General features: G+C 43.3%; 1 protein-coding gene across 2 annotated transcripts in view; it reads right to left on the reverse strand.

Annotated features, from left to right (window-relative positions):
• PSTPIP1 (proline-serine-threonine phosphatase interacting protein 1) overlaps positions 1-27,584 on the reverse strand; it is a 95,025-nt gene that overhangs the window by 13,221 nt on the left and 54,220 nt on the right. For both annotated transcript variants that reach the window (XM_059714755.1, XM_006272404.4), the window contains exons 4-13: positions 27,077-27,111; positions 25,624-25,730; positions 23,107-23,169; positions 18,419-18,517; positions 14,695-14,740; positions 13,012-13,091; positions 9,996-10,094; positions 8,845-8,941; positions 5,206-5,284; positions 2,556-2,626 (exon numbers count right to left, since the gene is read on the reverse strand). In XM_059714755.1, the coding sequence (XP_059570738.1) occupies positions 2,556-2,626; positions 5,206-5,284; positions 8,845-8,941; positions 9,996-10,094; positions 13,012-13,091; positions 14,695-14,740; positions 18,419-18,517; positions 23,107-23,169; positions 25,624-25,730; positions 27,077-27,111 (776 nt within the window). The remainder of the gene's footprint in view (positions 1-2,555; positions 2,627-5,205; positions 5,285-8,844; positions 8,942-9,995; positions 10,095-13,011; positions 13,092-14,694; positions 14,741-18,418; positions 18,518-23,106; positions 23,170-25,623; positions 25,731-27,076; positions 27,112-27,584) is intronic.

The raw sequence follows: 27,584 nt of genomic DNA on the forward strand, positions 1-27,584 counted from the left end.
CCAAACCAACAGAGATGACTGATGGGAAGGGCAGAGAGTTTCAGGTGGTTACTGAGCTAACAGTTTTTTCATAGGTTTCTATAAGAAGAAACAGACTTCTATAAGGGCTTGTTTTTTGTGGGAAGTAGATGTATGTTGCTTCAGGGTTTAATGTAGTTGTATGTTTTTGATATGTAGTTGTTTTTGCAATATGAAGTCTTGGTAAAACAAGGATGCTTAATATGTGAAGCTTTGTATGTGTAAGATGATAAGTGTGTGTTTAATACAATTTTGTAAATTAAAAAAAAGGTTTCTATTGGTATGTTTGCCCAATATAAGCTATCTGTTTTATAGCCATGCTCAGTGTTGGCTGTTCTTAATCAGCTTCAGAGTTGGTTTCCATTACTGAGCATGTGCTGCTATTGACAGTAATTTAATAAACAATGTATTTTAATGAGGTTTTCTTGAATGTAAATGTACGCTGAGGACTTTTCATGGGGTAGCTTTATTGGGGGAACCTCATCAATAAAACAGAATTGTTGTTCCATTTTTTTGAAGGGCTTGTTTCTCTGAAGAAATAAATGTGTGTATTTAAATATAAGCACGTTTATGTTTTTCCTGCAGTTAGTTGCTGCAAAGCGCAGCTCATTTAGCTGTTTCTGCTCTTGCTCTTGCCCTTGCGTGTTGCAGAGTGGGGCAGGGGATTCGTACCCCTCGGTTCTTTGTGCTGGCCATCTCAAGGAGTCTGTCCTTGTCATTTGTGGGAGAACTTGTGGGGAATTGTGAAAAGGCTTTAGAGGACTATCCGAACGCAGGTGATTCAGCCTGTTTCTTCATTGCAAAGAATATAGATTATAGCCAGAGCAGAGTCTGGGTTCTTATCTCTATCCTCAGGCTTAAAACACCTCCAAACCCAAGTCAGAGGTTTTTCTGTATTGATGACAAAGTGCAGATTTAGCTAAAATCCAGGTTAGAGGTTGGGTTAACTGCACAGTGAAGGAAGACTTGAGGTAAAATGTTGCTGTAGAAAAGGGCAGTTTGTAATCTCCATAGAAGGTAATAAATTAGGGTACGTTCTAAACTACCTGGTACTCTTTGCTTTAACCTGCTAACTGGTGTGAATGGCAAGCTGCCTTATTTTTGCTAGAATTTTACCTTGCGTTATTCACCCCATGCCAGCTGGCACAGCAGCTATGAGCAGAAGAGGAACTGAGATGGGAGCATGTAGCAAACCATGTGGAGAGCACACAGCAACAATTCAGAAAGGGTTAATGAAGGGGTTAATCACTTTCTCAGCTCTAACTAAGGAGCTGGCTCAAAACAGTTGCTAAAAAAATACTGCAGCCCAGGCAGAATGAGGCCACAAGAGGAGGCTGCCTTGCTGCAGGCTTGGAGAAATGAAGGAGGAGTAATGTGGTGCGAGAGGCTGATAAGCAGGGAAGGTAGGATCTGGTTCAAGCAGGCAGAAAGGGATCAAAACAGCAGACCATAACTGTTAACACAGAGGCCCTGAGCTGATACACAGACAACAGGGTAGACCTGGCTTCCCTTAACCACCCCACCCCTGCAGAAAGGGAAGAGCCAAGGGCTAATGAGCCCCAGATTGTGAAGAAACCCAAGGTGGCTTTTGGGGTTGGGTTTGAACTCTTACGATGAGAGGGAGAGAGACAACTGTTATAGATGGAAAGGTGTGGGGGGAGCCAAGAGGTTTCCATGCCAAGCTCAGACGCAGGGGGTTGTCGCAGACACTGAGCCCTTTGAGGAGGCCTGGGCTTTAATATAAATATGTACAGTGTGTGGCAGAAACAGTTCACTTTTTAATGTGCTGTTGCACAGGCACTAGGGACTTGGCTTTGTGAGAAACTGAATACCTTTGGCTTCCATTCAAGTTGTATTCAGAGAAATGTGACTGAAATTCATGAAAATAGAAATCACTTGGTGCCTTACAGATCTAACTTGCATTGATAGCCTTGAAAATTTTCCGCAGGCTGGGGTCAAACATGAGGCCCTACAGAGAGACATGTATTCAGTGTCTGGGTGGCCAAATGGACAGGTAGGCGCAAGAAAGGAAACTGGTTTAGGTACGTTGTTTAAGCTGCTCGGAATCAGTTTGTTCCTGAGAGGAGACGTGCAGGTGAAACGCCCTTGTCTTGTTTTAAATCAAGCCAATACAAATGCCACAAGCCATTATTACCTGCGTTGTCAAAATACTGTGCGGCAGCACCCTCTAATGAAAGAATCACATAGGTGACATGGGATTTGGTATGGAAAAATAATACTGGAGAAGAATGGATGCTTATATTTACAGAAGTGCCAGGTTGGGCCAACAGAAGTCTTGATAAAAATTCACGCATGTTTTGCACGATGCTGCATATCCTGTAGGAAAAACTGCAGTCGCTAGACCCCAAGATCTGACTCAGAACATACGTTCCTTACTGACACTAGCTTGTTAGATAGCTAACACGTGGACTGTCCTGTTACACTCCAAACAACAAACATTTCCATGTTTGATTTGAACTGATATGACATTAAACAGATATACTTTTAAAGTTAAATTTGAGGGGGAAAAAACATACCAAGAGGCGGGGCTGTGGGAATGATGGGTTCACTGGTGTTTTTGCTATTTCCATGCAATAATCCAGAGAATCTGTAGAGCCAAAAGAAGCCAATGACAGAAGGTAAAGATATTAAGTATACTCCTCACATCCCTGAGTAACTTAATCTTCCCCACATCTACTGCAATTCTGGTTGTTATATTCACCCACCAGTGTATGTGTGTGTGTGTGTGGTCTGCAACTAGTTTTTTACACTGGTAGAGCACTAGATACCTCTATTTTTGTTAAAAGTTCCCCAAACCAAGTTATATATCAAATCTGTTGAAATTTGCCAGTCACTAAATAGTGTATAAACTAGATCTGTTGTTATTATTTTTACGAAAGTTTTGCTTTATGAACAGTTGAAAATCTAAAGGCACATAAGGCAAAGTACCCACCATCCCATTGTATATACTTGATAGGTCTGTTCATTAGTTAATTTGAGTGGTTGCGTTTTGTTTTAAAAAAATAAGAAGTGCTGATGCAACTGAACATTAAAAATGCTTCATTCTGGAATACTGATTATCACAATTCGTTAAGGTACATCAGACTATTGACTTTCCTCCTTGGATGTGTTCAGCAGCACAGCTGGCCTAAGGACCGGGAGAAACCAACCAAGCTGGGAATCTGGGTCAAGAATTTAGAAAAAAACTAGTAATTTCTTTCACTGCCTGACTTGGATATTGTAAAGCCCTGATTTTCATATGGTCAGTGCTCAGCATTTTCGGAAAACTGAGCTTCCCAAATGATCAGAAATTGAAGCACTCAAAGTGAGTCCTCACTTGAAAGTTTGGCCCCCCTCTTTCCCCATCTATACCAGTACAAAGTTACTGGGCATGCATCTGGTGGTTTGAATCAAAATGCAACTTTCATTTGTAAGATATTCAGTATTAGAAATCATTAACTTTCAGTTAGAAATTACATCTAATATAGATTCATAGATGTTAGGATCAGAAGGGACCTCAATAGATCATCGAGTCCGACCCCCTGCATAAGCAGGAAAGAGTGCTGGGTCTAGATGACCCCAGCTAGATACTCATCTAACCTCCTCTTGAAGACCCCCAGGGTAGGGGAGAGCACCACCTCCCTTGGGAGCCCGTTCCAGACCTTGGCCACTCGAACTGTGAAGAAGTTCTTCCTAATGTCCAGTCTAAATCTGCTCTCTGCTAGCTTGTGGCCATTGTTTCTTGTAACCCCCGGGGGCGCCTTGGTGAATAAATACTCACCAATTCCCTTCTGTGCCCCCGTGATGAACTTATAGGCAGCCACAAGGTCGCCTCTCAACCTTCTCTTGCGGAGGCTGAAAAGGTCCAGTTTCTCTAGTCTCTCCTCGTAGGGCTTGGTCTGCAGGCCCTTAACCATATGAATGGCCCTTCTCTGGACCCTCTCCAGGCTATCCGTATCCTTCTTGAAGTGTGGCGCCCAGAATTGCACGCAGTACTCCAACTGCGGTCTGACCAGCGCCCGATAGAGGGGAAGTATCACCTCCTTGGACCTATTCGTCATGCATCTGCTGATGCACGATAAAGTGCCATTGGCTTTTTTGATGGCTTCATCACACTGCCGGCTCATGTTCATCTTGGAGTCCACTAGGACTCCAAGATCCCTTTCCACTTCCGTGCCACCCAGCAGGTCATTTCCTAGGCTGTAGGTGTGCTGGACATTTTTCTTTCCTAGGTGCAGCACTTTGCATTTCTCCTTGTTGAATATATACCAAAGTACTCTGTATAACTTCTCCAATTTATCAGGCTTGCTAACCAACAGGGCCTTGTATAGCTTTTGGTAGTCTCACAGATTAATAGAAAGACTCAAATGTTACAGTAAAAGCAGTACAGCTTATACTGTAGTATGAATGACACTTCATAGTGGTATGTGAGTGTTTATGCCAGTATAGTAGCCAGGAATAAGCTATACTGAAATAATACATTTACACCAGTGTAAGTATATCCACACTACTTCTTTTACTGGGGTGCCTATTTCAATATAGAGAAAAAGACCCCCTAACCAACAGGATTATACCAGTAAATGTTTATACGTGTAGATCAGGCCTTATATTATTTGTGATGTTTGGCATGGTGCTGCACTGAGGTTTAGGACAGAAGTTATTGCTGAAGATTTATCTGGCCTCCCCCTGTCCCCACATAAGTTTTATTCTTGGCCACAATTCTCTCACAAAATAAATCGGATATAGTGACTGAGCAGTTAAGGCAACAGCTCTAGAGCTATAAGTTTGAGCCCCACTCTAGACTCATGCTGAAGACTCTTCTCAGCTGTAAAGGAATATCTGGTTGTTCAGGCTGGGGAGTCGGAGGTAGCTGGCACATCATTTCCTTGTACAGCCATGGACTATAGGAGCTGGTGTGCCCCAATGGGCAGTTTGACTCAGGCAGTTTTTAAATTTGAAATATTTGCTGACCAGGGAGATTCTTCTAAATGTAGTCCTTTTCCCTGCCTCCTAGAAACACCAAATTGAATTATTAATTCTCCTGTACTTTTAATTCCTTTGTTCATGTTTGTTGGTGTGTGTGTGGTGCATATTCTTTTCACCACAAAAGTTTCATTACTTGTAAGATTCTGATTTGCTCTAAAATTCATGTAACCCTATCTGCAAGGGTCCACCCTTGGTACTCACTTTTTAATCATCCCACAAGACTGGGTTGGGCTGCCTTTAGGAGGTTCTCTGTCATAATAATTTTCATATCCTATTGGACCTGCAATAGCACAATAAAAATCAGAGAGGTAGTCAGTCAGAAGGCAGGGTAGATATGCATCTTTATAGACTAAATAAGATTATATGTATAGAGAGAGAGGACAAACTTTCTTGGGCTGAAGCTCACTTCATCAGATGCTGTGAAAGGATATGCAGAAAGCAGAGTATAAGAAGGAAAGAGAATTTAGAATATAAAAGACAAGGGAGGAGGGAGAGCAATGTAAGAAAGAGGAGGGGGACAGTGCTAGGAGATAAAATAAAAATCAACCATGTAGACAAGCAGAATGCAATCATTCTTTTCCTCGCCCTGGCCTGCAATTATTTTTTTCCCTTATAATACAGTAGTTGGAGACACCTAGAACAAGAGCAGTTAATAGAAATCCAGTCTCCTGTTTAATGCCTAGGTGCAGCCTCCAGAGTCCTTGGAGCCCATCTAGAATAGGAAAACTACTGTTTGCTAAGAGTAGGTGCCAGTAATATTTGCAGCTGAGCTGATGCAGTTTCACTGCAAGCACAGGCAATGCCAAACAGTGGTCAGCACCATTTTAAGTTATGTTTAAATTCTAACCCAGAAATCAGCTAACTTCATAATAACTGTGTCACATTAGTTATCCTATAGGGCTTTTAGAAGAAAAGAATGACCATCCTCTATCTGGAGGCCAGTGTTTATTCAGCTCTATTGGGTTTTTCAAATGATTAATTTTGACAGACATTCAGAAATTCTGTATACATTTGGGGATTTTGATTACTTATTTATTTTGGCCTTATCCCCAGGTGTTATGATGTTGGCCTTGCCTAGTCTATGCCTGTATAGTGATAGTCTCCTAACTCTTACTTCCCAAACAGAGTTTATATTTATTTTCATTCATTCGTTCATTTCATTTATTCACTCATTCATTCCCTCTTCTCAAATACAGAAGTATTGCTGTTTTTCGCTGTCCACTATGCTGCCAGTCAAGCTCAGAATTGGGGCTGTTTTAAAGTCAAACTTTAAAAATAAATGGTCTCAACCTCATAATTTTTCCTCAGACATGCATAGCACTTGTGGATCCCACAGTAGTTATTTGGTGTGGTGGGTGTTCAGCACATTTGAAAATCATGCTCATGGAAATTTTGGGATTTCCTGTCCATGGTAAAGATGTCCTTCTGTTACCCTTGTAAAATGTCAGTTTGCAAGACTCTGCTTCCAGTACCCACATGCACTTAGAATTTACTTGGAAGAAGGAAGAGTGCATTACCTGACAACAAAGAAGTACTTGTCTCTCACATGAGATTATCTCTGGCTCTCCTATATAATAAATGCCAAGATGCCCAAGGGAGAGATTTGGGGAAGAAGAAATAGTGGGGTGTGTTTTGGGAGTGTACATCTGCAAAGCAAGTGTGGGATTTGGATTTGGCTTGAATTGGGGACAGTGATTTGATTCGTTGATTTGGATCACTGTCCCTGATTCGATTCATCCGAATCCAGATCTGAAGATTCAATGCTGATTCAGAGAATCAGTGATTTGGACATAGAGACAGCTTTAAATGTTTTTTCTACATACCTCGAGGTACTAGCACAGCTTGTGAATGCTGTGATGCTGGGGTGGATGGGGCGTCCCACAAGTGCAGGGGGGGCCCTCCACATGCTCACTGGTGAACCCGGAAGTGGACCAGAAGTGCTTCTAGTCCACTTCCAGGTCTGCTGCCCAGCGTGCTGGGGAGCCCCCCACCTGCGCGCTCCTGTGGGACACTGCATGCGCCCCAGCATTGCAGCACTCACGAGCCCCTGCTACCTAGAGGTATGTAGAAAAAACATTTAAAGCTGTCTCTATGTCCAAATCTCCGAATCTTTCCAAAGATCTCTGAATCGATTTGGAGGGTTCCGATTTGATTCGGAGAGATTCAAGGGTCCTTTGATTCAATTCAGATTCAGAGATTCAGCCACCAAGTTGGGCTGAATCTCTGCCAAATCGAATCAGGGACTGAAGCTTCGCACAGCCCTACTAAGAACATAGGCAGGCAAGATGCTTTGAGTAGAAGTGGTATCTTTTATTAGACCAACTGAGTAGTTGGAAAAAAGTTCTTAGCAAGCTTCCAGATGCAGCCACCCTTCATCAGGCATAGGAAATCTCTATGTGAGACTTTTCATGACCTTTTGACTTAAATGAACATTGACTGAGTTCCCATAAGCATTGGGATCATATCTGTTTTTGGGTTCTCTTTATGAGTAAAGCATGCCAATGTGTTTGGAGGCAAAAGATGGTACTAGTCAGAGCTGGTCAGATATCTTTTGATGAAACAGTTTAATCAGAAAATGCCAATTCATCAAACCAAAAATGATTTTCAAAAACCATCTTGGGTTGACAAATTTTCCTCAGTTTCTTATAGAGAGAGAGAGAGAGACCTGGCTTTTGGATGCATCACTAGGGAGACGGAGCCCCCAGGGTCCTGGTTCCACAGCCTCCCTGCCATTCAATTTGCGTGCGGGCCCAGGAGCCTGGCAGCCCCAGTTCAGATATTCTAGACTCCCTTCTGTGGAGCCAGGACCCCAGAAGTCCCTGGACAGATTGCCAGGATTGGTAGCCAGGGAAACTGGTTGTCCCAGTAGTCTGAAAGCATAGTGGTCCCCATCATGGGGCAATCCTTATGGCAGAGCTGCCCCAGAACAGCAGACCCTGGAAACTGATATTGAGAAGAATCAGTCACAGTCAGGAGCTGCTGGAGTTCCTGGAAGCATATCTTGTTTTACAGAGACATTGTTTCAGTATTTCTGGAACCCATATTGTTGTCTTTTGTTTGTTTTTTTTTAATTTACAGTTAAAAAAAAATAGGTTTCATTCTGAATTCCTACAAAGCCAGACATAGTTTCATAGTAGGTAGGGTTGGAAGGGACATAAGCAGATCATCAAGTCTGACCCCCTGCCATGGGCAGGAAAGAATGCCGGGGTCAAATGACCCGGGCTAGGTGATTATCTAGCCTCCTTTTGAAGACCCCCAGGGTAGGAGCGAGCATCACTTCCCTTGGAAGTTGGTTCCAGATCCTAGTCACCCTGACTGTGAAGTAGTGCCTCCTGATATCGAGCCTAAACCTACTCTCAATCAATTTATGGCCGTTATTCCTAGTTACTCCTGGTGGTGCTCAGGGGAACAGGAACTCTCCCATTCCCCACAGGGCCTCCCTGGTAAGTTTATAGATGGCCACCAGTTCCCCTCTCAGCCTTCTCTTGTGGAGACTGAACAGGTTCAGGTCCTGTAGCCTCTCCTCATAGGGCCTGCCCTGCTGCCCCCTGACCATGTGAATGGCCCTCCTCTAGACCCTCTCAATGCTGCCCACATGCTTCCTGAAGTTTACATTTTACATAAAAATAAATAAAATCCCTTGCAACCAGAGATCCGGCATGTCATCTAGCTACAGTTCAGTTTTCTACAAATACCAACTATTTAAGCTGCTGAGGGCTCCCTGTGAGGTCAGTGTTCTTCCCCCTCTAAAATGGGGATAATTTAGTTAGAATTTCTGTTATGCAGACTACATGTACAGTAATAGTTACCTAGTTGAAAAAGATCATTGGTAATAATTACCTGGTGGCTCTGTTCCTGTCATTTTATTCTTAATAAAGCAGTTCGTGTCTGATTCTACAGTACAGTTTTCCAAGCTAAGCCGAACCTCTTCATACAGCTACAAAACAGAGAACAAGGGTTTTAAGTTCTGGCCTTTAGTGTGACAAACTTCTAAGGTGGAATCCTCTCCTGATCTCTCTTTCTCCTCCTTAAAAGAAGACTGTCCACTTGGAAAGTATTTGCATGTTACACAGCTATTTATTTCTGCTGCAAACAACATCTTGATATAGAAGTCCAGGCAACAGCTTTACAAGCTGGTAATTTAATAATAGCTATTTAATTTAGTAGAGCAATGTGTAACAAGAGCCAGTAGCTGGAAGTTAAAGCCAAAGAAATTTGACTTGGAAATAAACACACAGTTTTAATACTGAAAGTGATTCACCCTTGAAACGGACTACCAAGAAAAGTGGTAGTGTTTCTGTCTCTTGATGTCTTCAGACCAAAACTAGTTGCCTTTCTGGAACATGTACTTGAGCCTCAATAGTTGTGTGACTAAATAGAAAGGTAACTTGATTAAATTTTATGTCCAGTGTTAGGAGCTCAAACTACATGATCCCATCTGACTTTAAACTCAATGAATTGATTAAAATCTTTCAGGGGCTGTTGTTTCCAAAGGCATCTGTAAACATTTCCTTGGGTTTTGAGAGATCTTCAGTAGTTTGACTGATCTGAACGGAGAATGCCTGGATGGAATTCCATTAAAAGTAGGGTTTGACAGGTCACGTACCTGCAAAGATTTGTATTATTAAAATAAAATTAGTCATTTTTCTCCCACTATACAGGGGATGACCATACAATTAGTACATTTGTGTTTAAAGTTAACCTGGTGATTGGAGTCATGACCCTGGAGATTAAGGAGAAGGGATGGGAGTTGCTGTCACTGAGCTTGCTTTGGAATCTCTTGAGTCCATGCAGGATCAACTATTCCTTTTAAATTCAGTGGGGAGGTAAAGCTGGCTTGTGGTTTCTTGCCTTGGCTGAGTGTGTTGTGATGGCCAGAATCATAACCAGGCAACAGCAAAGTTGCTGGAGGCATTCAGTGAGCATGAAGAGGGATAAAATGGGATTATGACTTTAAAGGACACATTTTTCTCTTTGGGAAAAACCTGTACCTCATCATCCTTCACACTCTGCATGGAGAATTGGTTACAGTGAACCCATAGGGAGTTCCGGAGGATGGTGATACGGTCGCACTCCTGGAGTTGAAAGGCCTGAAATCCAAAAGCAGAGCTGTCAAATATCATGGTGGTTGTTATTTACATTTTTAGTAGCACCTAGTGGCCCTCACTGTGGAGAAGGCCTTCATTATACCATGCTCATATACCTGCAAACCATTCCTAAACGTGCCACAGTCAACTGTTGGGACAATCTTAAAAAAATGAATCTGCATTATACACAGTAGTTGAGGGAGTTTTTTGTTTCTTTGTTTTTGTTGTTTTTTAAAGTAAACAGGTATATTTTCCATGGAAAAGCTGGGAAAGGGGGACATGGAGAAGGGAACAGCATTTTGATCTAATAGATGACTTCTCCACATACTGTCTATGCTACTGGAATCCTGCTGTAAACAAGTCAGGGGCAACGTTGTTGTAATTGGATGCCTGATGGTGGCTGTACATAGAATATAGATGATGCCAGAAGTGGCTACTGATGCCTGCAGTTGGTATCTGTTTGGAAGAACTTTCTAGGTAGAAAATCTTTGACTTGTGCTTTTTCTCCAGTTTTTTCCCCCCTTTATTTTTAAGGATGTTCACATAGTAAAATTAGATTTTTGTGTTGCTTCTCAGTTTATGTTCCTATGTCTTCAGCTGATTGTTGTTCTGAGGTGAGATGGGGAGTTGGAATGTGAATTCAGGTGGGAAAACATATAGGTGAACTCTTTTTTTTCTATAATTGTTTTTACAACAAAGCCAAAAATAAATGTTATCTCCAAGCTGAGCTGTTCTTCCCAACAGAATGTGCTTTTTTGTTTTCCACAAGGTGCAAAAGGCTCAGATGCTTCTTGCCATCTGCTTGCTTCTTCATTTGTTAGTACTTATGTTAACAGCACCAAAAAATTACTCAGCTTTTGAAAAAGCATTGAGTAAATACAATCCCTGTCTTTTAAGAGACACAAGGCATGGGGCAGTTGACATGAGAGTATGAAGAAATCAAGTGGTCAGAGAAATAGGAGGGGAATTGTTATAGGGACAGTGGATAATGAAAGTGAAGGAGGGAGAGTGAAGCTAGTTTGGGTCTGCAAGTCAGGGGAATTGGCTTCATTTAACATATGAAAAATGTAACCACAACCATTTAATATAGGGGAGGTTTCCTCCAATGGAAAAACTTTGTCAACTTCCCTACTGACAGAAATTTCAAAATATCTGAATAGGTTTTTTTAATATATACAAAAAAAAAAATGAAACAGAAACAAAACTTTTCTTTCCCAAACAGTGGAATGGACATTCTGGGTTATGACCAACTCTAGTCAGGTCCTTGGGTCCTGTTAAGAGCCAGCCAGAGGAAGCCATTCGTAGCATGTAATAGCAACAACCTTAATGGATCTGCAGATAATGAACCATAAAATAGACACTATAGAGTTTTACATGTCAATGGATGGTAAATTGCATAAACTAGCAACATATGCACACCACCAGACACTGCCTTAGATACATACTTTGCATAAATTTTTATTTTGCAACCTCCTCAGAAATCTACCAATAGTTCATTTACTGAAAAGCATGATTAGGAGGAGGAATTCAACAAAGTAATTCCTTTGCAAAAGATAAGTTTGTGCTAACAGATTTGGGAAGGGTATGGGTTCTGTAGTCTGGCATGTATACATTGGTGATGGGAGAGTAAGAAGGGAAAAGTAAATAAAGGAAAATCTTTTAGAATTCCTTTAAAAGAAATAAAGGAAAATCTGTCTTGAGGGAGATTTTAGACTTGATACCATTTCTATGGAACATTTACTGTTTTAGCTGTGGGACTTTCCAGTGATTCCCAACAGGGAAAGTTTAGGAGAAAGCAGGGAACTGGAAGGTCCCGCTCCTGGCATTTGCATTTATGTGGAAATAAAAAATTGAAACAAGCAAACATAGCAAAAGTGAACTTTAACAGATGGACACATATACAAGACAGAGAAATGTGGGACAAAATGAAATTCAGGTGAGCTAATATGTTCCTAATAGGGATGTTAACCAGTTCCTGAAGACTGTCATAGAAAATGTACAAAATAGGTATAAAACCTAGTTACTCTTCCTGATGATGGAAGTGTAACTATATTTTCTTGCCCTTGAATCAAGGCAAAAATTACTCCATACTAGTAAGTGAATAGCATTTTACAAGGATGATGTAAAAATATTCAGTGAGATTAAAGTAGATCACAAATTGTCTTGCTATAGACTGGTGTCCTCTTCACTTAGAGAGGTGTAACAGACACGCTTGCTAAATGTGCTGCTCACTAAGGCTGGGGGGAAGTTCTTTATGTCTTTTCAGTTTCTGCAATGTAATTTTTTTTTCTATCCTGATTTGGGGCAAGAGGTCAAGCTCAAAACATTCTCATAAGCCAGTAATGGGCGGGGGAATAAGCAGGTAAACTCAATTGTTTTGTTTTGGTTTTTTGACTGTTTAAACTTTTTAAAATAATAAATTAGATAAAACTTTTAAAAATAATTTCTATCTTGAAATATATTTTTCAATTGTTTCAAATTGGATTTGTTAAAACCAATCCTTTCCTGTGACATTTTACTTATGATTTAGTGATATTTTGTCAGAAAATGATTAGTTAAGAAATATGTTTATCTTGGCTCTGATTAAATAGAACAGCCATTAAACAAGCATAATCTCATTTTATACACAGGGACAGGTCATCAACTGGTGGAAATTTAAAACCATACCTTTGTAATCACACCAGTTCAGAATTTGTCTCCTGCATTCAATGTGCGAGAGTAAAGAGTGAGCAAGTCAGCTAACAATCTCATTTTCAATCTAGGGTAGTCTTTAGAGGATTCTTGAAGCAGTCACATATTCACAGACTATCCAAAGCACGTAAGGAATCCCTCCCTCTTGAAACTGGATGCTGAGCTAAGATACACTTTTTATTTCACTCCACTTGTGTGCATACAAAGGGTTATGAAGGTCAATATTTACCTCGCAGGTTTTGATATGTTCCTGCTCCCATTCAGTCCTGGCCTTGTCCAGCTGCTCTATGTTTTGCTTGTACACCCTCTCTGTCAACAGAGACATGTGAAATAGAAACTTACCCAGTTAGATAAGATAATGTAGCCTCCTCATATCTCCTCCTCTTACGTATTACTGTGGTTTTATTATGGAAATACATAGCTCTAACCCAGGGGTGTCAAACTCACTCTGTGCCCTGGATACCTGCCTGGATCTGGACTGTAGGGCTTTCTGCAGGTCAGATCAGTGAGACAAGTGGGGAAAGCAGCAGGGTCAGTCGCTGCAGCTGTGGCAGTAGTGCGGCCAGTGGCAGCAGCAGAAGTGATGAGCCAAGTGGCAGTGATGTGTTGCCAGAGCCTTTCTTTTACCCCTCCCCTGCCAATGGCCATGTCCACTGGCACCCCGGGGCCCAGATTATGTGGAAGGTTTTGCCCCTGCTAGCTCAGTCCCCAAATTCCATGTCCCCCCCACTGCCTCACCAGGAGCACTGTGGACTTAATAGATCAGCTCCATATGCCATACGTTTGCTACCCCTGCCCTAATCTGTACCCTACAAAATACAGTACACTAGAATCTGGCTCACTAAGAAGGTGGCTGCTTACCTCATGGTAGCTTCATGAAGCAACACTGACCTCTCTGACCTACTGATACATCACACACACCTTAGCCAGGCTGAAGTACCATGGAATTGCATTTTCCTGACAAACAAGATACCTTGGGAGAACCCAGGAGAACTGGTCCAAGTGGCACAGGAGTAATGTGTTTCATTTCAGTCATAAAACAGAGCCGAGCTCCTGGTGTTTCTGATACTGTATTTGGGCTCACAGCTGGGTCATCTACCATAGTTGTTCATGGCCAGGGATCCTGGTTTTCTTTGATTTAAAAAAAAAATCCCCAATTTTCAGATAAAAAAATAACCCCAAATCCACATTTTTTCCATAATTAAAATGAAATACCACTAATACTACTATTTTTTATTCTGAAAATTGGGGTGGGGGTTTATCGGAGAAAACCAGGGTCCCTGTTCGTGACTGAATACAGATATATATGGTCCTTGATATGAGTTGGAGTAGTTGAAGACTTTTTGTGCCTTAACATAGCATACATAAAGGGCATACCAGAAAAAAGAAAGACAGAAAAAGACGTATGCTGCTTTTAGAGGATTACCTCTTCTAGAAGGCAGTGGGTAGGTTTATACGGCTTTCCCAGTGCTGCTGGTATAAGCCAGTTCCAAGCAGGCTCTGCCCATTTGCTCCTGCTCCCATTCATCAAACCTGGAAATGAGGCAGTGAAACTGCACTGAGAGCAACCCCCATAGCAAGCAGTTTCCAGATCTTTCAGTGTTTAAGTGTGGCAGAAGGGGAGATGCTTCCAGAGTGGCTTCACCCCTTCATTTCCAGGATAGACATGGGGAAGAGGGAGTGGGCAGGCAGGCTGTGTTCAAAGGACAGCCCTCCCCTTGAGCACTGGGGAAGGGGTGTAGACATACCCCAGCATCCTGGAACAGTGGCCTCACTAGCCTGTGGGGGTGAGTTTTTAGGAAGTTGTATTTCAAATGGGTGGGTTTACTTTTAATAGCACACTGTTGGATTCAGCTTCATGTAGGACCCTCTAAAAAGCAAACTCTACATTTAATTGCAAATAGAATAGCACCTGCTTCATTTGCCGAATCTCTGTATTGCTTAGCTTTGTTTTGACTCTGAAATAAAAAAGACAAAACTGAAATTAAGACTTTTCCATATTCTTTTTTTTTCTTTTTAACCAGTCAACAAACCAGAGGGTATAAAATTAATTGCCCAACCTTGCCAACAATTACTATCTGGCTAAGAGCCAAGCATTATTGTATTGACTTTATATTAAAAACTAGAGATCTCATCCTCATCTGGTGTAAATAGTTATAGCTCTGTTGACTTAAGTGAACTCTGACAATTTACATAATGTGAAAGTCTGGCCTTATGTACTGCCTTTGTACACTTTCCTGGCAGTTGCTCTTTTTGGCTAGGGACAGACATTGCACATAAACCAGTTTAAGTGATCCAAAACTGGTTTAAACCTGTAACAGAACAGAAGTTCAGTGCACATAAACTACTTTCAAAATGGCTGAAACTGATCTGGGATAAACTTGGATGGATGTAGTATCAGACTTAACTGATTTTGGTCAAACCAGTTTATGGACCTTCGGTCCCAGACCCCTTCCTGGTTCAAGTTAACTTACAGCCCCTCAGAATGCTTTGTGGCCCTGGGCTGTGCTGTCTGGTCCAGCACAGCAGGGCTGGCCCCTCCTCCAGCCATCTCACAGCTAAAGCACTAAAGTCTTTGCTTCCCACCAGCACCTGTCAGCCTGGCAGGGGGCAAGGGAATGGACCCCCAGAACCTTCTAGTCTCCCCTCTGTACAAGACAAGGAGAAGGAAAGCCCCAGCAGTGGAGAGGTGGGGGCAGGGAACATGCCCATGCTGGCTTGGCATCAGACCCTCCCAGGCAGGTCTTCCCAGTGTGGTGGGGGGGTAGCCCCCACTGGGGGCTCTTCAGTCCCCCACAGGCCAACTTGCTGGGCTGGGATCTGCTCAGCCCTATCCCCTTCACAGCCCCCATCTGAGAGGCAGGGACCAGGGGGTCAAGTGCACCAGGCCAGGTGGGCACTAGCTTCCCCAGCCAGGGTCTGTCCAGTGTGGAGGGAGGGGAAGTCCCTGCTAGGATCTTTTCACTCCCCCACAACCTAGCTTACCAGGCTGGCATGCGCTCAGCCCCACCCCACCTGTGAGAGGCAGGGGACGGGGAGGGGAATGCACTGGGCAGGCGGCTCGCCAGGCTGCAGGGTTACAAAAAGCCCCCAGTGGGGGCTTTCAGTGGGAGGACTGGGGGGCCAGTGTCAGGTCGGGCTGGTGCATTCCCCTTCCCGCCCCCTGCCTCTCACAGGCAGGGGGTGCTGGGGAGGGGGCAGGGCTGAACTCATGCCCACCTGGTGAGCCAGGCTTTTGGGGAGTGAAAAGCCCCAGTGGGGACTTTAACCACCTCTTCCACCTCCCGCCCCCCCCCGGAACCAGCAAACCCTGGTTGGTGGTCCAGTCCCAGGCCAGGCTAATGTCTTCTCCCCTTCCCTGCCTCCCTTTTCAGAGGTGGGGGCCTGGGGAGAAGGTGGGGGTGAGCTGATCCCAGCCTGAGGAGCCAGACTGTAGGGGAGCAAAAAGTCCCTGGTGGGGGCTTCCCCCTCTGGGCTGGGCAGACCTCAGCTGGGGGAGCCAGTGCCTGGCTGGCCTGGTGCATTTGCCCCCTCCCCCAAGCCCCCACCTCTCACAGGCAGGGGTAGGGGAGGAGGCAGGGCTCAGCTGATTCTAGCCCTGTGAACTGGGCTGCTGGGGAGTAAAAAACCCCTGGTGGTGTCTTTCCCCCACACTGGGCAGACCCCAGCTGGGGGGCCAGGGCCAGGTGGTGCATTCCCCATCCCCACGCTCCTCTGAGGCAGGGGCTGGGGAAAGATTTTCCTCTGGCTCTCCCTTCCCAGCAGATGATTGTTGCGGGGGGGAGTGTCTAGCAGCTAATCAAGCCTGGGTTGCTACTGGGCTGGGTTTAGCAGCCTCAGGCATGAGTAGTGGTGTACGTGAGCACCCCAGACTCCTGGCCTAGGCCAGTGTAGGCTTCTGCCTGTCTTGGCCACCCAAACACTGAACGTCTGTTAAGTTTGTTATCGGATCAAGCTATGCAGCTTAGAAAAACCTGCAAAGATTGAACTCATTCCATCTTAGGCTTTTTTAATCTCTCCATAAGTGTTTGCAGAATCTGACCCCCCTTTCTCCCCCTGCTAATAGAATATATTTATACTGGGGACAATATGTGACTGCTGAACAGGACCTTAAAAAGAATGAAATGGCAGTTGAAATTCCTCCTCTCCTCCCAGTTCCTCAGGTAACATCCCCAGATAAGCAGCCAGATTTGAAGGAACAGGATGAACCTTCTAAAATATTTTTGCAACTGTTACATTTCTTGGCTGTTTCCAATAGCAACTTAAAAACCCTGAAAGCAAAATTCCCTTCTCAGTAGAATGTCTTTGTATTTTACAGCTCTTTAAAATGGAAAATATGGGCAGACTATTGACAACCCAGTACTTCCTGGTTTTACTGCACCAGATGGTGATGACAACATGTTAATGCAGTGTTCTTGAAGCCTGTATTCTGTCCTTCCAGGCAATGTTCAAACTAAGAGTCCCATAATTATGCTCCTTCACTGCAGCTGGCTGGAAAATGTGTGATAAGTCAGAACCCAGCATCGTCTTTATTCATTTCCTGTCCTAAACTGTTTGCTGTTGCTGTTGCTCTGCGAAGTGAAACAGCTAACAATTTCCATGTGAGCTGCCACTCTGTATTTCAGTGGGGGGAGAAACAATCGTGTTCATGTCGACGCGTATAAAGTTAATGGCACTGAAACACCCTGGTACCTTTTGGGGGAAAGGCACTAGGCGAGATTCTGATCCCCGACAAATAAATAGGGATTTTCCTCTTTACTTAGGACCAGGTTTTCATTCAGTATTTATAACAAAGATCTAATTTGTTATTCATCAAAGATTTTGGGACACTAGATACCAAATGCTTATTTCCAGTGCCATTTTTAGATATTTTTTTTCCCACAAGAGATGAGGTTTGATCTTCTCTGCTTACACTGCACTGATTTTTACGGAGCAAAAGGGAGTTCATTTATTTTGTTTTCCCCATCTGTTCCATTGTAAAATGTTCCCATTAAAAGTTACTGAATTGTCAGCTAAAAACATAAGATGAAGGCAATGAAGGACTGAATTGCCTGCCTTTTCAATAATTTATTTTTAAGTTTGTAAATTCACATGAAATTGAACTAGCTACCGAGAGAAAAATATTGATTTAAAGATGAGATTATTATATCTACATTGGTTAACACACGTTAACAAAAGGCAGAAACGCTCGATTAACATGTTTCTTTCCACCTTGCACTTCTATGAATCATTTGACATTTAAAACAAAAACATTAAGCTTCTCCGTAGAATTCTAAGAGCATCTGAACGTTTTCTAATGAAGGGCTGTACCAGTCACATTACTCAATCCCAGCAGCCCCCATTTTGCTTTTTAAAAACACTCACAGCTCTGATCTTGTCTCACTCAGTTCTACTAATTGTTCAAAGGGCTCTGTCTGTCTGTGAAAGCCTTCTTCTCCAGGTATTGTTACACATCTTGAATGTTCCAGGTTAATTTGAATAGAAAGCAGCTTCTGAAATGTATGCACCTTCCCACAGAGTGGATGGTTCTAACCTTTGTTTCCATCATACTCTGCTGAACCTTGACTATGAAAACTGAATTGTCTACTAGCCTTTCTCTCTTAGCATTGCTTAAATAGAACTAAAGTCTCCAATACCTTTTCTGTTTGCTTTTGGTTGCCCGAAGCACTTATCCGCTCAGAGGTTTGCTCAGCCTCATCCGCGTCCTTGCACTTCTGCTCGTAGGTCTTTTTTGACTGCATTAAAATAAATTGAATAGAAGGTTTGTTTGTAGGTCAGATAATAGGACTGTATTCTTTCCAGCATGACAATATCTCTTCTGCAGGCAAAAGAAACAAAACTACATACAGGTCTTTGGACAGTTTAAATTGACAGTGCTGAGAGACAGATATAAAAATAGAGCTGGAGAGACACTCTGGATGCTGACTAGTCAAATGAGCAGCACACCAACTAGCCTACTTCAGCATCCTGTAGATAGTACTGCCATGGGTCACAATGATTTAAAGACCCCATTCAGAATCAGTGCCCCGTTGAAGTGGGGACTGCACAGACCCACACAGTGAAAAACATTCCCTGATCTGAAGACTTAACAATCAAAATAGCAGAGCTGGAGGAGGGGAGGGGTGGATTTTTCATTTCATGGAAAATCCCATAATGTTTTTAGAAGAGCAACTCCCATGCTGAAAGAGAATGAAAACAAAAATCTCAGTTTCCCATTAAATTAAATTAAATTAAATTCTTGAGCAAATGTTTCAGGTTGATCAGAGCATCTAATTTAAGTACAATCAACACGTCATTCCAATTTTTATGTTTTTAAAAATATTCTATGATAAGACGATTTAAATTTAAAAAATCAAATAAATATGACAATATAAAAATAAAGTATTTCTGACATCAAAATAATTTTTCTTGGTAAATGAAATTTTATTGCTATCTACTCAGTGTTTTGCTTTTGACAAGTCAGCCTCTGACAGAAAAGAGTTATGTAATAGCTCTGCTACATAAGCAAGACTGACAAATACTGGAAGAGGAAATGATTTGCCACAATCACATAGCAGGCCAGTGGCAGGACCAGGAGTAGAATCCTGGCCTCCTGAATTCATGTCCAGTGCCTGTTCATTGGCTCACATTGCTTCCAAAAATACTGCCTTGGTCAGTAGAAGTGAAGTCCTGTTGGAAACGTTGTTTGTTTGCACCTCTCTAGTACCCAAGTCCCCAGTCCTATACCAGTAGCCTGCTGTGCTAAGTTTGTACAGAACAAAAACACTGTCTCTCTCACGAGAAGTTTATACTAACAAGAGACAAGAGGTGGAAGCAACAAACTTGAAGAGCATAAAGAAACAGAAAGACAGTACAGGTCAGCATGATAGATGGTACCCACTAGCCACCTCTGTCATCACGCTGTTTTATAGACATCGTGTCAAAGGAAAGTTTTACTGAGAAAAAGGGAGGGCAATAAAATGGCTTTGCCAATGTTTACAAGGCACTCCAGCATGGTAGAAAGCACAGAGCTTCTTGTTTGAAAACTAGATCCATGAGCAATGAAGGCTGGCACCAGGGTTGTCCTTGGGGGGGTGCGAATCAGGGCAACCGCCTTGGGCCCTGCACTTTGGGGGGGGCCTGCGGAGCTGGGCGGAGCAGCAGCGGCATGGAGCTGGGCAGCGTGGTGGCTCCTCGTTCAGCCGCTTGCTACTCCCTACCCCCACTTTCCCCCTCCGCCACTGCTTCTTCAGGTCCAGGATTGGAGCAGGGATGGGGCTCCGCGTGGGCTGATTTACCCTGGGCCCCACATCCTGCTTGGGTCGCCTCTGGCTGGCACCATGAGAGGCTAAAATCTACTTTAGACATGGTATTATGTAAACAACAGCATATATCCAATCTTAATGTCTACCTCAACAACTATGGCTTTTATTCTTCTTATCTCTTTTAAACCAAAATTAACATCATTAGCAAAAGGAGCTGTATGTTATTACTGCTTATGCATCATCAACAGACTTGCCAGCTACGTCCCATGGCTAAATCAGATTTATCATCCAGTTGTCATAGACAATTAGAATGACACCCATGATTCTGGTGGCCAAATTTAAGCTGTGGAATCTATATGAATGGTATCAGTATATGAGTCAGTAAGGACTTGTCTCAACTTTGAAATCCCTAGCTTGAATATTGCAGGCTGACTAGTAGGAAAAAATAAACATTTTAGCTTATAAACCAAGTGAGTTCAAGACAAGATTCACTAAGGTTAATAAATAATAAACAATAATCCAAAATTTGTTCTTATTGTGACCCTGCACTGAAAAGTGACACTTGAAATCAGATCAAAGTTTATTTGTTTGCCCTGCAATTGAGATTTGTGGAAAATCGCTCCATTTTCTAGGTCTGTTGAAATCATGCTAGCTGGCCATGGGTGAAAGGGAGGAGGGGAAAGAGTCCCGCTTTGGGGCTGGGCAGTGCTCTGTGCCTGGATTGCTCCTGGCAGTAAGGAAGCTGCTGGGGTGGGCAGAGTTCTCCCCTTCTCCTCCTTGTCCCATCTCCGTCCCCACCCCGCCTCAGTCTTGCTCAGGTCTGCCAGGTCTGGCCACACATTGTACCACTCATCGTGGGGGGTCAGTAGGGAATAGGGGATACTCTGTTTACCAGGGCACCCCTCAGGGTTACTAGAAATACTGGCTGCAAACTGAAGGAAAGTAGATTTAGATTGGATATCAGAAAGAAATTCTTTACAGTGAGGGTTGCCAAAATATGGAATGGGCTTCCAAGGGAGGTGGTGATCTCCCCTACCTTGGAGGTTTCATAGTTTCATAGTTGTAGGGTCGGAAGGGACCTGAGCAGATCATCACATCCGACCCCTGCCATGGACAGGAAAGAATGCTGGGATCAAATGACCCCGGCAAGGTGATTATCTATCCTCCTTTTAAAGACCCCTAAGGTAGGAGCAAGCACTACTTCCCTTGGAAGTTGGTTCCAGATCCTAGCCGCCCTGACTGTGAAGTAGTGCCTCCTGATGTCTAGCCTGAACCTACTCTCAATCAACTTGTGGCCGTTATTCCTAGTTACACTGGGTAGTGCTCGGAGAAACAGGGCCTTTCCCATTCCCTGCTGGTCCCCCCTTGTAAGTTTATAGATGGCCACCAGATCCCCTCTCAGCCTTCTCTTGTAGAGGCTGAACAGGTTCAGGTCCTGTAGCCTCTCCTCGTAGGGCCTGCCCTGCTGCCCCATGATCATGCGAGTGGCCCTCCTCTGGACCCTCTCAATGCTGTCTACATCCCTCCTGAAGTGCGGCACCCAGAACTGGACACAGTACTCCAACTGCAGCTGACCAATGTCGCACAGAGGAGGAGGATCACCTCTTTGGACCTGCTCATGATGCATCTGTGGATGCATGACAAAGTGTGGTTAGCCATACTGACCGTGTCGCCACACTGTCGGCCCATGTTCATCTCGGAATCAATAATGACTCCAAGATCCATTTCTGCCTCTGTGCTGATGAGAAGGGAGTTCCTCAGCCTATAGGTATGCTGCTGGTTCTTCCTCCCTAGGTGCAGTACCTTGCACTTGTCAGTATTGAATCCCATCCTATTCTCATCTGCCCACCCCTGTAACCTGTCTAGATCTAGTTGTAGCCTGTCCCTCCCTTCTAGAGTGCCCACTTCTTCCCACATCTTAGTGTCATCCACGAATTTGAACAAGGTGCTTTTCACCCCTTCATCCAAGTTGCTGATAAAGATGTTGAACAGTATGGGCCCGAGGACCGAGCCCTGGGGAACCCCACTGCCCATAACCCTACAGGTCGAAAATGACCCATCCACCACCACTCTCTGGGTGCGGCTCTCTAGCCAATTTGTGACCCATCTGACTGTGTAGGCATCAATGCCACAGTCACCTAGTTTTTTAATGAGAATGGGGTGAGAGACAGTGTCAAAGGCCTTCCTAAAGTCCAGAAAGACTACGTCCACTGCGACATCTGCATCCAAGGATTTTGTGACCTGATTGTAAAAGGCAACCAGGTTGGTCTGGTAGGATCTGCCCCTAATGAACCCATGTTGGTTGCCCCTGAGCATAATCTCCCCTACTGGCCCCTCGCAGATGTGCTCCCGGATAATTTTCTCAAAAAGCTTCCCCAGGACCGAGGTAAGACTAATGGGCCTATAGTTACCTGGGTCCTCCTTCCTCCCTTTTTTGAAAATGGGGACCACATTGGCCCTTTTCCAGTCCTCTGGCACCTGGCCAGAGCACCACGAGTGCTTGTAAAGCCATGCCAGGGGCTTCACAATGAGCCCTGCCAATTCCCTCAGTACCCTGTGGTGGAGATCATCTGGACCTGCTGATTTGAACTCGTCCAGCCCCACCAGAAGTTCCCTAACTAGGTCCTCCCTGACCCTAGGCCTGGTGGTGCCTCTCCTGAGTCCATCCGGAATCCCAGTGGGGAGGGATGTCCCGGTCCCTGCTCAGAAAAATGGAGGCAAAGAATTTGTTAAAGAGGTTAGCTTTTTCATCTGATGCAACCACCAGATTGCCAAGTGTGTCCTGCAAGGGGCCCCACGTTACCCAGTGCCTTCTTTTTACTCCCTATGTATGTAAAAAAGGACTTATTTAACTCCAGCACTTTTTCCTGCCTATAGCAGGGGGTCAAAGTTGATGATCTACAAGGTCCCTTCTGACCCTAGAAATCTATGAAATCTATGATTGGAATCTCATCTTTTCACTTAAATTTCATACTTTCTTGACTTTCCTTTAAATTATTGTGTCTGGGTGCCAGTTTCAGCCCCACCCCTATTTAACCAGTTTGGATTTGGATGAATGTATACTAAACCTCATAACTTACCTCTTGAGTTTTCTTATAAAGGGACAGCTTGCTCTTTTGCACACGATCCATTGCAGACTCATACTGTAAGAAACACACGGGACTAAGTATTCCTCCTTTTTTAGTGGCAGTATTAGAAGAATTATCGAAGCATGTCTAAGAGTACACGGCCATAGGGAAAATGATGTGGAGTTGCTTTTGTAACTGACATACTTCTAAATGACACAGAGCACATTAGCATGGCTAACACACAAGGAACAATTCCCTAGAATAATTCTGCTTCAGTGGCATCCATTAATAGCTAAAAGAATGTGGGTCTTCAGTTTCTCTCTCTCTCTCCTCTTTTTTTTTTTAATGAAATTTAAGTAGCACAACACACACGCTCCCTGTACATTAGCTGTGCCCAAAGAGTTCACTTGTATAAGCACAACTGCTAGAAATGGATCTGGAGCTGTGGCTGGGTTTGTGTAGGCCAGTGGCTCTCAATCAGAGTGCCATGGCACTCTGCAGTACCATGCAATCTTTTTAAAGGGTGCTGCAGGGTGCTATGTAATATTAGCGCTGTTAGGTTTACAAACACCTACACATGATTCATTAGATAAACCCAGAGACAGCAAATATGAATCCATAGTGTCAAAAATCTGCTGTGGTTTTTCTTAGTTCTCTGCAACAGAAGAACTGCTCTAGTATTTTTTCCATCATCAAAAAAGAGTGGAAGCTAAGAGCTGACATTTTTTTTTTTTTTTTTTGGGGGGGGGGGGGAGGGTCTGGACTCTAACAAGGGCTGCCATCACTTTAAAAAAAGTTGAGAACCACTGGTGTAGGCAAACTTGTGTTGCACCTTGCTGAGTTATGGGCTTGTCCATTCTAAATGTGAATAATTCCTTTGAGATTAATAAGGTATCACTTCATCTCTGCCAAATGATTATGTGCTTCCATGCACATCACCCTCTTAGTTTAAAAGGACATTGTTACATGCTTTCTTTTAAATTTAGGTTGGTTGATAACTCCCAGCTGGAAGCTTAAGTGCGATGCTTTGCTATCAGGCAGGCAGATCTCTCTCACCCTTCCCCCATGACAGTCTTATTTTCAGAATATGAAATCTCAGTGTACATAATGCCATCTCTCTCTCACATTCCTTGGCTTCTGTGCTGATCTCATCAGTGATATCAGAAGAATGCAGGGATAAGGGTTTCCTCACTGGGGAAGGGAATCTAATCCTGCAGTCTTTGGACTGCCTCTCCTAGGTGCCAGCAGGGCCAAAAGATGCAGTCCTGACTGCTGCTACAGAGTCAGTCCAGATACAAATCACTACACTTTGGGAGATCACTAGAAATGCTGACACCAGCTCCTAGCGTGAGCTTCTCAGCAGCCACGTGAGTGACTGAAAGAAAAACCTGCAGTGCATATTTAGAATTCAGACAAGTTCTTTTCCTCTTCCCAGTCTCTTTTTAAATGTTTCTTTTGAACTGCGGGCTAAAGGCTTGAAATACAGATTAACTCTTTTAAAAATCTACTTGCAGGATTCCTATTAGTCAAATGGGTGAGGAGGGTGCTGCAAAATACAGATGAACTAAACAAGGAGCTGTGCTAAATTGAATGGGTTTTATGAAGCAGAAGTGGGTCTTGAAAGCTGGACAGCAGTGTTGTTGGGAGTGGGGCTGGGCTGATGCTAACCTACTCCCTAGTTTCAGGGTGCTTCACTTTTCTGTGTTCCTGTGTCATGGACTACAGAATGGAAGAAGGTACACTTGGCATTACCTGAATTTGTTCCCCCTTCTTTTAAAGAAAGTGGGATTTGAAAAATTTGGTGTGGCTGCTACAAACAGCTGTTGTTTTCCAGTATTGGGTGGCCATCCCTTTTAGTTACTCCTAAATTGAACCGCAAAGTGGGTGTATCTACACGAGATGCTACGGCAACATTGGAAATGACCCATGTGCCACCGAGACTGCTAGTACCTAGCACAGTGGAGCGCATGGGTAGATATGCCCAGGGTATAACAATTACCACAGCTGCCTCCATCAGCAAATTCCTTGCTCAAAGGATTCTGAATCTGAGAGGACCAAAGGAGAATAGAGCTTGCATGAATGTGTTTGTATTGTTTATATAGTAATAATTTGATAAGTACCATTTATTAAAGGTATTTCTACTGTGTGCCTCATCCTACTATCTAGGCAATGAATTCAACACAAGGTTTACAATTTTACTGCTGCTTTAATTTCTGTGTATTTAGTACTCCTGTAGAATATTATTGAGGCAAGGATTAAAAAAAGGATTAAATACAGGAATAAAAATAGCATCTGCAGTTATTCTAGGTAGAGAGTAAAAGTAACAAAGCCTCCTTGTTTTCAGAGTTCAGGACATAATCACCAGCTGGGATCAGACAGAGATCTTCCCCCTTAATACAGCACTGCAGAGTTAGCTAGGAGCACTGGGAGATGTTTTATCATCCTCTGAAGCATCCAGAGCCCCACTGCTGCAGACAGGATACTAGGCCATTGGTTTGATTTGGTATGAAGGTTCACATGATTCCTCACCTTTTTTCTTTGCTCCTTCTGTCTTTCTCTGAACTCCTCTATTCTTTTCAGTTCATCCCTCAGCATTACTGCCAGCTGAATATGTGAGTTTCCAACATTTTCAATTTCTAAGATAGATCAGAATTGATAGTCAGTGGAGAGGCCTTTAATAAGTCAAAGGTCAAACCTTTTGAGCAGGATACGCACTGGGAGGCAGCAGGAATGCATGATTTGCCATGGCAAGTTGGGCTGATGAAAAAATAAAAAGCAGCAAATACATAATGCAATCCAATCCCAACAAACAAGATAGTTAATGGTAGAAAATTTCATCCTGGATGAATCGGGGGGCCGCTTTCTCATGATTTCAATTATCTCCCTTTCAATACACACCCTGTTTGTTTGTATGATTTTTTGCTTTAGGGTTATCCCTGGAATTTTACTCTGTTAATATTTCCATGGTCTTGTGGTGGGTTTGCTCATCATCTACCCAGGTTATGATCATATACATGACTTTACAGGACCCCTCCTAGTACTCTTGATGAGGCCTGCAACATACACATGCTAAAGCAACTGTTACTCGTAATGCATCCTAAGAGCATGCTTTGTAGGTGCTTGAAAATAGGGACATAAAATGGGAAGAGGCCTCCTGGACCATTGAGTCCAGTGCCCTATCTGTGGTTAACCATTTACCTGATTTTCCCAAAGTCGCCACACCAACCCCTCACATACAGGTACAAAACCAGAAATACCACCCACACCCAACGCCATGCCATAAGTAAAAGCAAGGGAGTGTCAGTGTCCTGACACTGCAGTGATGGAGAAATAGATGGTTACCAAATGCTTTTAGTTGGCCTGTGTTTCACTCCTTCATAGTCCCATTTGCAGACAGTTCATGTTTTTACAGATCTCTCTTCCCCCTTCTCTCTTCTTACAACTTCCATCCTTATCCATATAATGATCATCTTCCCACCAACCACACTGTTTGCTATTAGTCTTTCTCTGTTACATGTCTTCCAGTGTGGAGACCTTAGGGACCTGATCTAAGGACTGTTTAAAGGCTCTCAGTTTAGTTTCTTAGAGATTCAGGAAAAGAGGGGAGAAATAGGCTTTTATACAAGAGCATGGGGAATCAGAAAGAGAAAAGCAGCACAGCCAGGCTCGCCCTGCTAGTGGTTTACAATGTTTGCATTCTGCGCCTTCGGGAGTTGAATTTTATGTGAAGTTGAGGGAGCAGGAGGATGGCTTCTGCTCAGATTATCTATCACCACCATGTTACCCACAGGGGATTGGAGCAGCAGAAGCTATAAATAAAGGGAATTAAGCCTCTTGGAGTGGAAAGCCCCTGCCCTAGTGGGGAAGGAATGTCTGAGATTTCTGTCTGCTTCAATGTCTGCTTGACCCTTTAAATAAGCAAGGAATAAAAGGATTTTTAAAAAGAGGGGGGAGGGGGAAAAAGGAAGATATAAATACTTACCTTGTTTTAGGACCTCAAATGCTGCCTTCAGTGTGCTGAGGGGAGAGAAAATACCAAACATACACTTATATTAATATGTCTCCTCAGGACAAATTAAATCTAGAGGAAAAAATTCTGCCACCAAAACTTTCCCTTCAAAGAACCACACAAAATAAAATTCTTGACAGTCTTGTTACAGAGGCTGACCATTCTAAAAGGGAAGATCACATTTCTCTGCTATAATTAGGAAGAGCAATAAATGCTTTATGAAGCAGGGAATTAGAAATTCCTCTGTTTGAACTATGCTATGCTCCTTAATCCCTAGCTACTATGCATGTTAGCATAAATGTCTCTGTGATAGCATTTTGGGATGAACACACAGGGAACTCCCAAGGGCAAAGATGGGCAAGCCTGACCTAGTCAGAGCTGAATATTGGACTAGCATGTTGTGTTTCCTCCTGGTTATCTTCACAGCAGAGGCTGCAGCTGGGCAACATAACACTACCTCCATCCTGCACTTCTGCAGCAC

The sequence above is a fragment of the Alligator mississippiensis genome, chromosome 11, assembly GCF_030867095.1.
Source record: "Alligator mississippiensis isolate rAllMis1 chromosome 11, rAllMis1, whole genome shotgun sequence".
Classification (NCBI taxonomy): Eukaryota; Metazoa; Chordata; order Crocodylia; family Alligatoridae; genus Alligator; species Alligator mississippiensis.